Raw genomic sequence first — 12,149 nt, forward strand, 5'->3', positions numbered from 1 at the left:
CATGCTTGGCTGGCCTGAGAGAGGTGGACGGGTCCAAGGGAACGTGGTGATGTGGGCTGAGTCCTTGCTGGAGGGACGCACCCAACGAGCAGCCCTGGGAACGGCCCCTCCCCCCAACCCCTCCTTGGCTGCGCCCCACAAGGACCAGGTCTCCCTCGGGCCCTTCTCAAAGCCACCTGCAGCTGCTAGGTGAGCCGGTCAGCCACCAGGGCTCCAGCGCCACCTCCCCGTCTGCCCTTCGCCACGTTCCAGCCCCCACGACCATCGAGCTGGCCCCAGGTCTGGAGAACAGCTGGCTCCAGCGCCCCCGAGCCAGGCTGAGGCCATCTGGCCCCAGGGCCATCTCCATGGGCAAGGGTCAGGTCAGTCCCCGGCCTGGGAGATGGCTGGATTCCTCGCTGAGCTCTCACAGAGCAGCACCCAGCAGCGCCACCACCGCCGCCCACCTCCGGCCGGCTCGGAGCCCGGCCCCGTCCCGGCAGCACCGCCGTCGCTGCCCACCTCCGGCCGGCTCGGAGCCCGGCCCCGTCCCGGCAGCGCCGCCACCGCCGCCCACCTCCGGCGGCTCGAGCCCGGCCCGTCCGGCAGCGCCGCCGCCGCCACCACCTCCGGCGGCTCGGAGCCCGGCCCCATCCGGCAGCGCCGCCGCCGCCGCGCCCACCTCCGGCCGGCTCGAGCCCGGCCCGTCCGGCAGCGCCGCCGCGCCACCACCTCCGGCGGCTCGGGCCCGGCCCGTCCGGCAGCGCCGCCGCCCACCTCCGGCCGGCTCAGAGCCCGGCCCGTCCGGCAGCGCCACGCCGCCGCCACCTCCGGCTCGAGCCCGCCGTCCCGTCGGCAGCGCCGCCGCCCACCTCCGGCCGGCTCAGAGCCCGGCCCGTCCCGCAGCGCCACCGCCCACCTCCGGCCGGCTCGAGCCCGTCCCGTCCCGGCAGCACCGCCGCCGCCCACCTCCGGCCGGCTCGGAGCCTGTCCCCGTCCCGGCAGCGCCGCCGCCCACCTCCGGCCGGCTCAGAGCCTGACCCTGTCCCAGCAGTAACACTGGGGCCCTAAGCAATCCCAGTGCCGGCGGCCAGGGGCTCCCCCAGCTCAGCTGAGGAGACCAGCTCCATGCACCCCAGCTCACCGTGGCGCTAACCTGTATCTACCAGGTGTCATGTCATATGTCACTGGGAAGCTAATGCCTCGCTGGTCATTCATGTTCTTGCATGATGTCCGTGCAGTGTGTAGTAAGAGTTATGGATACACACTGGAATTACACTAATGGGTGTTTAAACCAGGCATGTCAGGGGAGTTGGTAAACAGGTCTGCCCTAGACAAAGGAAGGCGTCTTTGCTTCTATGCCCAGCCCAGGGTCAAGCAGAGACAATGCAGGTCCACTTATGTGCCAGGCAAACGAAGCCCCATGCTACCAAGTGAGGCAGGAGAAAGCTTCCAGTAGGGAAGAGAAACTTTATCTGGGCTATAAAGACAGGGGGTCTGAACCTCACCTGCTAAGCAACTGGATCATCGGATTGTGTCCAGCATTTCTGGGTTATAACCGTGTAGGGAGTGAGGTGTTTCGTGAGGCCTGACACACGCTGGTGATTAACAGCACCACCAAATGTCTGCACGGCAGTGACACTCCATCAGGAACTATGGGACACTGCACGTCAGAGTGTCCTAGCAAAGGAGAAACAGGTCCTTCCCCACCAGCAGGGAACGTCACCGCTGTCCCCGTCTCCTACGGCCGTTACGCGTGGCAAAGCCCCATTTCCAACAGGGGATGGGAAGCCCACAGGGCAGGCACAAGGGAGCAGGGCTCTGGCAAGCCCAGAAAGGGGTGGGGGAGGGGGAGGTCTCTGCAAACTGAACGTCGGTGAGAAACCTGTGTGGGCAAAGAGCTTTCACCAAAAGAAACCAGCCCCTAGCGCGTGGGTGGCGAGCCAGCCAGCCATGGCTGGGAAGGAGAAATCCACCTTGAACAAAGCCCAGGTCACCGGAAAGAGTATTGGGCTGGGAGCTCCCTTCCTTACGTACCCTGATGGCTGCTGTGTGACTCGTTTGTCTGTGTACAATAACCCAGCTCCGGGCAGCGTGTGAAGGGCAGGGTGGATTCGCCCCAGTTAGGGTAACAAGATGTGATCTGCTTTGGTCTCTCTAAAGGAGCAAGGAGCCGTATTATTGCTCTGAGTGTGCAGGGGAGGGCTGGGCACTGCAGGGGACATGGTTTTAGGGACACTCAGGACTGGGAGTGTGCAGGGGCCTGGGATGAAGTGGGACATTTCTTAGTGTTTTGCATGAACACGGTGCGTGCCTCAGTTTCCCTGGGTGCTGCATGTGTCGCGAGGAGGTGGAAGGGGGGGGGTTGCAGAGGACCAGGTGTGACCTTGCCTAGCAGCCGGGACCCCAGACACAGCCTGGAGCCTGGGGACCCAGTGACTAGTGACCCAGGGCAGCTTGGGAGCCAGGTGGTTCCGGCCAGTGGGAGAACAACGGGCTGCGGAGAGAGGGGCCCGGGGACCTGCCCAGCCGGTTCCAGCCGGGGAGGGGAACCGAGGCCGGAAGAGCGAGGGTGCAGGCAGCCTGTTTACCTGGCACGGAGGACACAGGACAGATGAGGGCTGGTGGGGGAGGGGATATTAGGTGGTTGGCTCGAGGGAGGGGGCTGGGCTGGGGACAAGCAGCAGCCGGGGCCCATGGGGACAGGACAGACCCAGCTGGCCGGGCTGGGACTGGCCAGGCCCGAGGGCCCTGAGAACTGCCTGTCAATAAAGCTCCTGTGTGGCTGGCTGAGTCACTGCAGGCTGGAGATCGGGGGCTCCCCATGGCAGAGCAGGCGGGCGGTGCCGGGAGGGGGTGGGGCAGAGGGCCTAGCCCCAGGGACCGACGGGGGGGCCTGTCACACTGAAGGGTTTCTCCCAGGGGCTGTACGGTGCCCAGAGCCGGGGGCTGGCAGCCGGGGACAGGGCCCCTGGCCCGTGGAAGCGAGTGCGGCTGCAGCCAGGGTGCTGGGGAGCGAGCGGCTGCCCCAGGGCTGTGGGGGGCGCACACACTCGGGGCGTGACCGACAGGCTGGGAGTTACAGGCCACAGGGCGAGCGGTGACAGCCCCCAGTGCTGTGACCTGCCCCTGGGCCGAATGCGCCCGACCCCCTCCACGGCTGGGAGACCCCGCCCCAGTTATACGGGCTCCAGCCCCCAGCCGCATCCCGGCAACCGACACACCTGGGCAGGGAGCCCTGGGCACGGCGGGGAGTCCAGCTAGCACGGCCTGCTGCAGCACCTCTCCCCGGCAACATGGGGGCCTGCCAGCACATCCCAGCTGCCCACAGGCATCAGGTCAGGTTCAAGGTCTCGGCCCTTCCCCTCTGGGGCCCGGGCCCAGCAGATCTCAGAGCCGAAAGCTCCAGGGTGGGGCCGGAGGCCGACAGCTCTGTCCTCAGGCCCCGCACCAGGGCAAGGCTCGCCTGGGTGGGAGACGGAGCTGCCGTGGGGCCTAGTCTGGATGAAGCAAGGACCAGCCGAGACCCCCGGCCGTGCCCAGCTCCAGGCCTGTGCTGCCGACCGGCCTCCTGTGACAGAGCTGCCAAACAGCCCCCTGCTGGTCCCCCCCCCCCCCGAGAGCGGCCCTGCGACAGGGGCTCAGAGCCCGGCGATGACAGGGGCTCGGGCGGGAACCGTACGGAATAACGTGGGGGCACGTCGCCGGGCAGGGCCAGTAACTGGGATCACGGCCTGCCCTGCCCTGCCGCACTCAGAGCCCCCAGCCACTCACCTCAGCGGAGCAGCCCACCCCACAGCTCAGCCGTTCCCGGTACCTCTGGGGCAGGCAGCAGAGCAGCCGGGGCAGCACGGGGTAGATGGTGCGAGGGTTGACGGTCGCTCCCTTGGTGGGGCCTGCCAGGGCGAGGGACAGAGCACGGGGGGTTACATGGGCCCCTGCACCCCTGGGACTGTCCCCATGTCAGCCTGCACGTCCCCAGGCCAGGGGCGCAGAGACCTCCGGTGCCAGGGGAGGCAGGGTTGGGTCTAGTCTCTCCTTCCCTGCCCTCCCCTGGGGCAACTGTGCCTGGCCCGGCCACGGCCAGGAGCCTGCAGCCCCCGGCCTCAGGACAGACGCCCCCTGAGGGGCAGCGCTGCGTGCTGGGCCGTAGCCTCTGCTCTCCGGTCACGGGCCTGCCAGGGGCCTCCGGCCCCCAGCCTAACAGGGAGCTCCTGAGCTCCTGCCCGCAGCCACGAGCCCTTCATTCCCCCGCCTCCCCAGTCCCTTCCTCCCGCCCCCACACAGCCCAGAGTGGGATTTTCTGTCCTGTCCCTGACCTATGGGCCTGGCCGCGACCCGCCGGGCTCAGGCTGCCAGCCCGTGGGGCTGCTCGTGGGTAGGAGGCAGGAGGTGGGGGCGCGGCACCGCCGGAGGCTAGGACCAGCTAGAGCCGCGACCAGGCAGACAGTGGGAGCCCAGGACAGACCCACGGACAGTGGGAAGCTCCAGCAGGCAGGGGTCTGGTTCATGGAGCAGGCTGGCTCCAGCGGCCCTGGCGTCAGCCAGCAGGGACTTAACCCCGAATTCTCTGGGCCAAGCCCAGGGCCCCCCACGCCGTGCCCAGGGGCCCGAGACCGGCTCTGGGGAGAGGCTGCCTGGTGTCGCTGCAGGCACTGGCGGGCGCAGGGGTCCCTGCAGAGCGGCTGAGTCTGGCTCAGTGGGACTCACTGGGCAGAGCGATGGGCCGAGGCAGGAGCCCTCCCCTTGCGGCACACCAGGGCCTGCGTAAAACTGGGGTGTAGCCAGATCCTCTGGATCCATGAGAACCTCTCACCCCCCCGCCCCCAGCCAGGAGCCCCGGCACGTACCCGTGAGCAGGCTCACCAGCAGGCCCACCAGGATGACGGTGGTGGAGTTGTGGGCACTGTACCACATGTACGACAGGCTGTAGAATTTCTGGAGCCCCGAGAGGCTGTGGGGGGAACAGCCGGGTTAGGGGGCAGCTGGGGACCTGGCACCCGCTGAACGTCTCTGCTCCTGGGCGGGCCCAGGACCCCGCACGCCTGCAGCTGCAGCCTGGCAGGATGTTAACACCCCTTCGGGGGATGCTCCTTCGGTCCCCCAGGAGCCTCCAGCCGGGGCCCAGCACCCTGCCCCCACGGAGTCCTGTCCCCAGCACGGCTCCCCCCACTCACCGCTTTGGGGCTGGGGTCGAGGTCAGCAGGGTGGTGGCGAAGGCCGTGCTCAGGCTGCTGGTCTGGGGGAAGTCGGTGATGTTGGACAGCGGCGGGGCCGAGGGGGCCGCCCGTAGGTTGGACACCAGGCTCCCAATGCCGATCCAGAAGGCCATTGTCAGCCCAGCTGCCAGCCCAGCGATCGCACCCTGCACACGGGGACAGCAGTCAGCAGCGGCCCGTGCAGCTCCAGGGCCCTCCCTGACCCCGAGGGGCTGCTCCACCCCGCAGGGGAGGCACCGAAACCCCAGCCCAGCCGGTGGAGCGGCCATGCCCCAGTTGAATCCATCTCCCTGCTGGGCACAGCCTCAGTTTCCCCCGCGCCGCACTGGCTGCAGTGGAGCCCAGTGACTGGGGCCTGGCCAGTACCAGGCCTGCTGCGCCCCCCGCCCCAGCTCGGCAGCCAGACCCGAAGGGGATGGGGGCAGACGCAGGCCCAGCCCAGGGCTGGGGCCCGGAGACCCTAGGGAGGGGCCCAGGCGCGAGGGACACTCACGGTGGGGTTGGCACACGGGAAGAACATCCCCAGGCAGAAGAGTCCCAGCAGCGGGCCGCCCACCATGCCGAAGATGCTGATGGCAGCCTGTGGGGAGAGAGCGTCACCCCTGCCGCCAGGGCACAGCGCCCCGGGACAGAGGGCAGCGGGCTCCCTGCCTCAGGCTGGGGGGGAGAATGTACTAGGAACAAGCCCCTTAGGGCACCTGGCGGGCGTTCAGAGGGACGTGCTGGTACCGTTACACAAGGCACAGTGAGCTGGGGACGTCTCCGTTGGAAGCAATGGAGCAGGAGAGACCTGGGAGTCTGGGTCCATCACGGGGTGACTATGAGCCGCCCGCCAGTGTGATGCGGCCGTGATAAAAGCTAACGCAGTCCTAGGGTGCATCAGGCGAGGGATTTCCCGGAGAGACGGGACGTGTTAGTGCCGTTACACCAGGCACTGGTGAGCCCTCGGCTGGACAAGGCGAGCAGAGCTGCTCTGCCGTGGGTAGGAAAGAGGAATTCAGACTGGAAGAGGTGCAGAGAAGGGCGACGAGGCTGATGGCAGGAACAGAAAACCTGCCTTACGCGAGGAGACGCAACCAGACGCAGGCCGAGGGGAGAGCGAATTGCTCCCTCTAAATCCACCCCAGGGACAAACACCAGGCTGGGAGAGGAGTTATTGAAGCTAAGCGCCCATGTGGACACAAGAACACGTGGCTAGAAACTGGCCATCAACAGGTTTAGACTTGAAATTAGATGGAGGTTTCTCACCACCAGAGGAGTGAAGCTCTGGAGCAGCCGCCCAAGGAGAGCAGTGGGGACAGAACCCTGAACTGGCTTCCAGCCGGAGCGTGATCAGTTTATGGAGGGGATGGTGTGCTGGGGCTGCCTACGATGGCATGGAGCTGATCTGCGACCGCTAGCAGCGAATCTCCCCAGCGGACAGGGATGGGACACTGCAGAGAATTCTTTCCCAGCTGTCTGGCTGGTGGGTCTCACCCACATGCCCAGGGTCTAATTGATCCCCGGATTTAGGGCGGGGAAGGAATTTCCCCCGGGTCAGGCTGGCAGAGACCCTGGGTGGGGGTTTGCCTCCCTCTGCAGCCTGGGGCCTGGGTCACTCGCTGGTTTGAACTAGTGTGAATGGTGGAGTCTGTCACGTGAAGCCTTGATTGAGGACAACAGAGGCTCGGGGCCTATTGCGGGGGTGGGGGGGGGTGTTCGGGGGGCTGCAGTGGGCAGGTCAGACGGGAGGATCAGGATGGGCCCTTCTGGCCTTGAAGCCCAGGAGTTTATGAATCTGAGCACAAAGTCCTTTGGCAAGCGGCCAGAACACCAGCTCCTTCCCCCACCGCCCCAGCACCTCCCTGGGCTGAGCCCGGGGCAGGGCACATCCTACCTGCAGCATGGGGCCCATCATGGAGGAGAGGTAGGCCATCCCCAGGCAGAGCAGCCCATAACTGAGAGCTGGGAGGGGGGGAGAAGGGGGTTAGAAGCTGCAGCATCACTCAATACAACCACCTGCCCCTGGGCAGGGCACAGCCAGGAGCCCAGGGCAGCAGGGGCTGCGGGTCGGGAGTGAGGGGCACCGGCACAGCTGGGGGGGGGGGGGCAGGGCCGGGCTAGCTGGGGGTTGCGGGTTGGGAGTGAGGGGCACCGGCAGAGCTGCGGGGGGCAGGGCTGGGCTAGCAGGGGCTGCGGGTCGGGAGTGAGGGGCACCGACACAGCTGGTGGGGACAGGGCCGGGCTAACAGGGGCTGCGGGTCGGGAGCGAGGGGCACCGGCACAGCTGGGGGTGGGCAGGGCCGGGCTAGCAGGGGCTGCAGGTCAGGAGTGAGGGGCACCGGCAGAGCTGTGGGGGCAGGGCCGGGCTAGCAGGGGCTGCGGGTCGGGAGTGAGGGGCACCGACACAGCTGGGGGGGGCAGGGCCGGGCTAGCAGGGGCTGCGGGTCGGGAGTGAGGGGCACCGGCACAGCTGTGGGGGCAGGGCTGGGCTAGCAGGGGGGTGCGGGTCGGGACTAGAGGGCACTGGCAGAGCTGGGGCTGGGGCAGCAGATCCAGATGGGGACGAGCTCCCACAGACCTGCCTGCCCGGGGCTGGCTCAGGGTCTTTCTTTGCACGGCCACTGGGACCAGGCAGCGATCAGGGGCTGGGAGGACGCCCCGTCCCCCGGGAGTGTGGCTCGGACCCCCAGCAGGGAGCCGCGTGGCCTGCAGGAGCGCGACTCACCCAGCAGCTTGGAGAGCAGCGTGGCACGGGACTCCCGCAGGCCGGGGAAGTAGGGGTGGATCAGGTCCTCCATGGTCACCGTGGCCAGGGAGTTGAAGGCCGAGGAAATTGTGCTGCAAGCAGAGAGAGGAGCTGGGGTCGGCTGGGAGAGCCCTGCTCCCGTCACACCCAGCCCGGACACGGGACTCTCAGCACCCGGGCGCTGGGCACTCACCTCAGGGAGCCGCTGAAGAGGCAGGCGACGAAGAGGCCGGGCAGGCCGGGCAGGTCCTTCAGGACGTCCATGACGAAGTACAGAACCAGCTGCAGAACATAAGAACGGCCGTACCGGGTCAGACCAAAGGTCCATCTAGCCCAGTATCTGTCTACCAACAGTGGCCAATGCCAGGTGCCCCTGAGGGAGTGAACCTAACAGGCAATGATCAAGTGATCTCTCTCCTGCCATCCATCTCCATCCTCTGACGAACAGAGGCTAGGGACACCATTCTTACGCATCCTGGCTAATAGCCATTGATGGACTTAACCTCCTGCAAAGGCAGGAAGCTGGTCAGGGACCGGCTGGCCAGGGGAGGAGAGGGGAGGTCAGGGCACCGGTTTGCCGAGGGGGGTGAGAGGCCAGGCACCCAGGGGAAGGGACAGCACGTGAAAACAAGCAGCAGCACCGTCACTAGCAGAGTCACCATCACTCAGAGCCGCCATTGTTGGGTTTCAGAGTCAACGCCCCGGGGCTGCGTGGTGCCGTTCCCCTGCCCAGAGCCAGCGTTGCAGGCTCTCTGCTGACTCAGGCAGGCACCAGGGAAGGTTCCCCTTCTAGCAGCGAGCCCATGGGGTCCCGATGGGAGCGAGGCCGAGGGGCCGTCTCCGAGCGAGGGAGAAAGCTGCCCAGAGCTCTCGCAGACGGGAATCCCCTGGCTTTAGGGCAAGGCGGTCAATCCCGGGCCCAGCCTGGCACTCACCTGGTCCGAGGAGGCCTGGCTCTGGGCTTCCGTGAGCGGATGCTCCTGGTAATAGGCAAACATGACAAGGCCCGTGAGGCAGCTGAGGCAGAGCACCACCTGCTGGCAGGGGAACACGGCGTAGCAGGAGCTGCGAGGGAGGAGGGGGGTGTTACAGGGGCGCGTGCAGGCAGGAACCCCTGGGACCGGTTCTCCAGAGCCCTCGCCAGCAGGGAGCCGGGCCCAGCGCTCCCCGGGCACGGCCCAGACGGGCACGGCAGGTGTAGGGGCCGGAGGCAGCTCCGAAGGCCTTGGCTGTGGGGTCCCTGCCCCGCTGGAGCCCGTGCAGAGCACCTCCCAGCTGTCCCATTGCGACACAGCGGTGAGCTGCCCAGGGCCCCTGCCCGGCTGCGCCCCACGGCTCCCCCCGCCCCATACTCACAGCACGGCCTCCCGCTCGGTGCGGGAGCTCAGGTAGCGCTGCACCTGGGCCTGGTTCACGCCGTACAGCGACAGCATCATGAAGACGCCCCCGACGGCCAGGGTCCAGAAGGTGTGACGCTCAAAGGGGTCGGGGTTGAGGCTGCAGCAAGACACAGACGGCCAAGTGCTGGAACCTGAGCTTGTGGGGCTGGGAGGGAGGGGTCCCGGCCCCCCCAGAGCACTCGGGGCTGGGTGCATGGTGCGACTGCCCCTAGGGCAGGGCAGCTCTCTCCTGCGTCTGGCCGTGGCTTGTCTAGCGCCCCCCGGGCCTTCCCTGACCCGCAGCGCAGGCAGGCAGGTCCCACGGGAGTGGGCTGGGTTCTCCCCACCACCCCCTTACCCAGGGCTGAGCGGGCACCAGGCAGACGTTACCGGGTGTGAGCGCCGGGGGCCCGCGGGGTCTCCACGGTTCCACTTACTCAATTCCAGAGATCTTCCCCTGATCAGCCGCCAGCTGCCAGACCCGCCCCATGCCGCCCACCTTGACAGTGCCCACCACGATGACGGCCAGCTGCCCTGCGAACATCACCAGCGTCTGGAAGACGTCGGTCCATATGACGGCCTTCAGCCCGCCCTGCGGAAGCAACGGGCCCAGAGCAGAGCCCTGAGCACAGGGCAGGAGCGCAGGGGCCACCCAGCAGAGGCCAGTCCCAAAGCTCTGAGCCCCCAGCACACCTGCCCGGCAGAGAATCCTCGACACAGGGGGGCAGGGACCATCACCAGGTTAGGGGGAGACACGGGGCGTCACCAGAGGGCAGGGAGGAAAGTGAGAAGGAGGGGGTCAGGGTGCCTCTCTGGAGACACTCCAACGCAGGGAGACGGGTCCGGCTGGGGGCAGGGCTGGGGGCAGGGCTGGGGGCTGCTCCCCGGCAGGGAGAGGGGGACAGGGCAGGGGGTTGCTCCCCGCTGGGAGTGGGGGGCAGGGCAGGGGGCTGCTCCCCAGCAGGGAGAGGGGGGCAGGGCAGGGAGACGGGGACAGGGCAGGGGGCTGCTCCCACCAGGGAGACGGGGGCAGGGCAGGGGGCTGCTCCCAGCAGGGAGAGGGGGGCAGGGCTGGGGGACGGGGGCAGGGCTGGGGGCAGGGCTGGGGCTGCTCCCGGCAGGGAGAGGGGCAGGGCTGGGGACGGGGCAGGGCTGGGGCTGCTCCCGGCAGGGAGAGGGGGGCAGGGCGGGGGGCTGCTCCCAGCAGGGAGAGGGGGGCAGGGCTGGGGGCTGCTCCCCGGCAGGGGGACGGGGGCAGGGCTGTGGGCTGCTCCCCGGCAGGGAGAGGGGGGCAGGGCTGGATGCCCCATCACTGGGGTGTTCGGAAGCAGCCCTGCCCCGGCCACACCGGGAGCTGCCTAGCTGGGACGCCAGGGGGTCTCTCCCCTGCCTGCTGGTGCCTCCTGCCCCGGGCCAGGCTGGGCACCGACAGACCCTGGGCCATGGGGAACGCGTGTCTGCCCCGGTCTCGCTCCTCGCCCCGCCCTGCATCTCAGACGGTTCCCAGAGCAGCCCCCGGCCCCTCACCCCGCATGGGCTGGCGCCGGCGCTTACCAGGGTGGTGTACAGGGTGCAGACGAGCCCCATGGTCAGCACCGCCCCCCAGAGGTCAAACTGAGTCACTGCAAGGAAAACACCAGCCATCAGGAAAGGGTGGGGGCCAGGCAGCCAGCGTCCCAGAGACCCCAGTCCTGGGCCTGGCCCCTGGCCTGCTGCCCCCGCTCACACCAGGCATGCTGGGGAGGGAACAGCCCCCGCCAGCCTGGGAACGGGCCTCTCCTCACAGCGAGAGGAGCGTGAGCCGCCCGGCCCGGCCGCACCTCGCTCCTGCTGGGGGTGGGGAGGTGTTGTGCCCCCAGAGCTCCCGGCCAGGCCCCTGAGCAGCAGTAACGCCAACGCAGGAGGTTTCATCTCCCAGCCAGACGGCATCAGACTCACCAGCCTAGCGCTGGATATTCCGTGAGCCAGAGAAACGGCCGATCCCGCTGTGAATCTCGCTAAAATCTTGAGCTCAGTGACACCCAGTGGCAGTGAGTTCCACAGGCTATGGGCACCTTGGGTGAAAACCTCCCAATATCCCTCAGCCACTGCCTTTGGTACGTCTATCCTGCGCCCCTCTCTGTTTATCCCTCCCGCCCCTGGGCTCAGGACCCCACCCTCCCTGCGTTACCTGCATTGAGAGCCAGCGCGGGTGCGTAGAGAACGACCCCCATGTAAATCACCTGCAGGGGAGAGAAGCAGCAGCAGTTACGTGCCCAGGTGGCCTGAGCCAGCCAGAGAGACACGGAACAGAGGCAGCCAGCCCCACAGGCCAGCGCAGGGCCCAGGCTGATGGAGGGTGGGAGGAATTCAACACCCAGGAAGCGGGAGGATTAGCAGCACTCCTCAGAGCCAGGCGTGGGGCAGGCCCCCTCCTGCCCCACCTTCAGAGAGGCCCCTCATGCCCCATGTGCAGCCCCCTGCCAGCCCAGCCCTGGCCAACAGAGGCTCCCTGTGCTGAGGGTTTCTCCTGGAGGGCCCAGGAGGGCCCAGGGCGAGTTCTCTGAGGGTGAAACGCTTGCACCCGTGCTGCCTGCGCCCAGGGACCCCGAGGGGCCGCAGTCCCTCCCACCCCAACGGGAACCGACCCGAGCCCACGGCCGCTGGGGCCCCAGTGCCCGTCCCGTCCCGTCCCGTCCCGGGGGCTCCCGGCGTGCGCACTCAGCCCCGGCAGGCCCCGCGGTGCGGAGCAGGGAGGCAGGTTGTGGGCGTCTGGAAGAGCCGGAGTGACCGGCTGCAGCTCCCAGCATGCCGTGCGCCTGGGATGGGAGATCTCTGACCCCGCTGCGCGCTGGGAGCTGCAGT

At 67.9% G+C, this 12,149-nt stretch overlaps 1 protein-coding gene across 4 annotated transcripts in view; it reads right to left on the reverse strand.

The window, feature by feature from the left end:
• The window catches only part of SLC5A6 (solute carrier family 5 member 6), a 29,543-nt gene that overhangs the window by 2,309 nt on the left and 15,085 nt on the right, over nt 1–12,149 (reverse strand). For 2 of the 4 annotated variants that reach the window (XM_039531378.1, XM_039531379.1), the window contains exons 4-15: nt 11,476–11,527; nt 10,860–10,927; nt 9,743–9,897; nt 9,283–9,423; nt 8,862–8,991; nt 8,120–8,208; nt 7,906–8,018; nt 7,075–7,142; nt 5,692–5,778; nt 5,157–5,344; nt 4,830–4,933; nt 3,754–3,875 (exon numbers count right to left, since the gene is read on the reverse strand). In XM_039531378.1, coding sequence (XP_039387312.1) covers nt 3,754–3,875; nt 4,830–4,933; nt 5,157–5,344; nt 5,692–5,778; nt 7,075–7,142; nt 7,906–8,018; nt 8,120–8,208; nt 8,862–8,991; nt 9,283–9,423; nt 9,743–9,897; nt 10,860–10,927; nt 11,476–11,527 — 1,317 coding nt within the window. The remainder of the gene's footprint in view (nt 1–3,753; nt 3,876–4,829; nt 4,934–5,156; nt 5,345–5,691; nt 5,779–7,074; nt 7,143–7,905; nt 8,019–8,119; nt 8,209–8,861; nt 8,992–9,282; nt 9,424–9,742; nt 9,898–10,859; nt 10,928–11,475; nt 11,528–12,149) is intronic. The other 2 variants (XM_039531380.1, XM_039531381.1) reach the window with 2 other exon arrangements.

Source organism: Mauremys reevesii, linkage group 3 (assembly GCF_016161935.1).
Source record: "Mauremys reevesii isolate NIE-2019 linkage group 3, ASM1616193v1, whole genome shotgun sequence".
In the NCBI taxonomy this organism is placed as follows: Eukaryota; Metazoa; Chordata; order Testudines; family Geoemydidae; genus Mauremys; species Mauremys reevesii.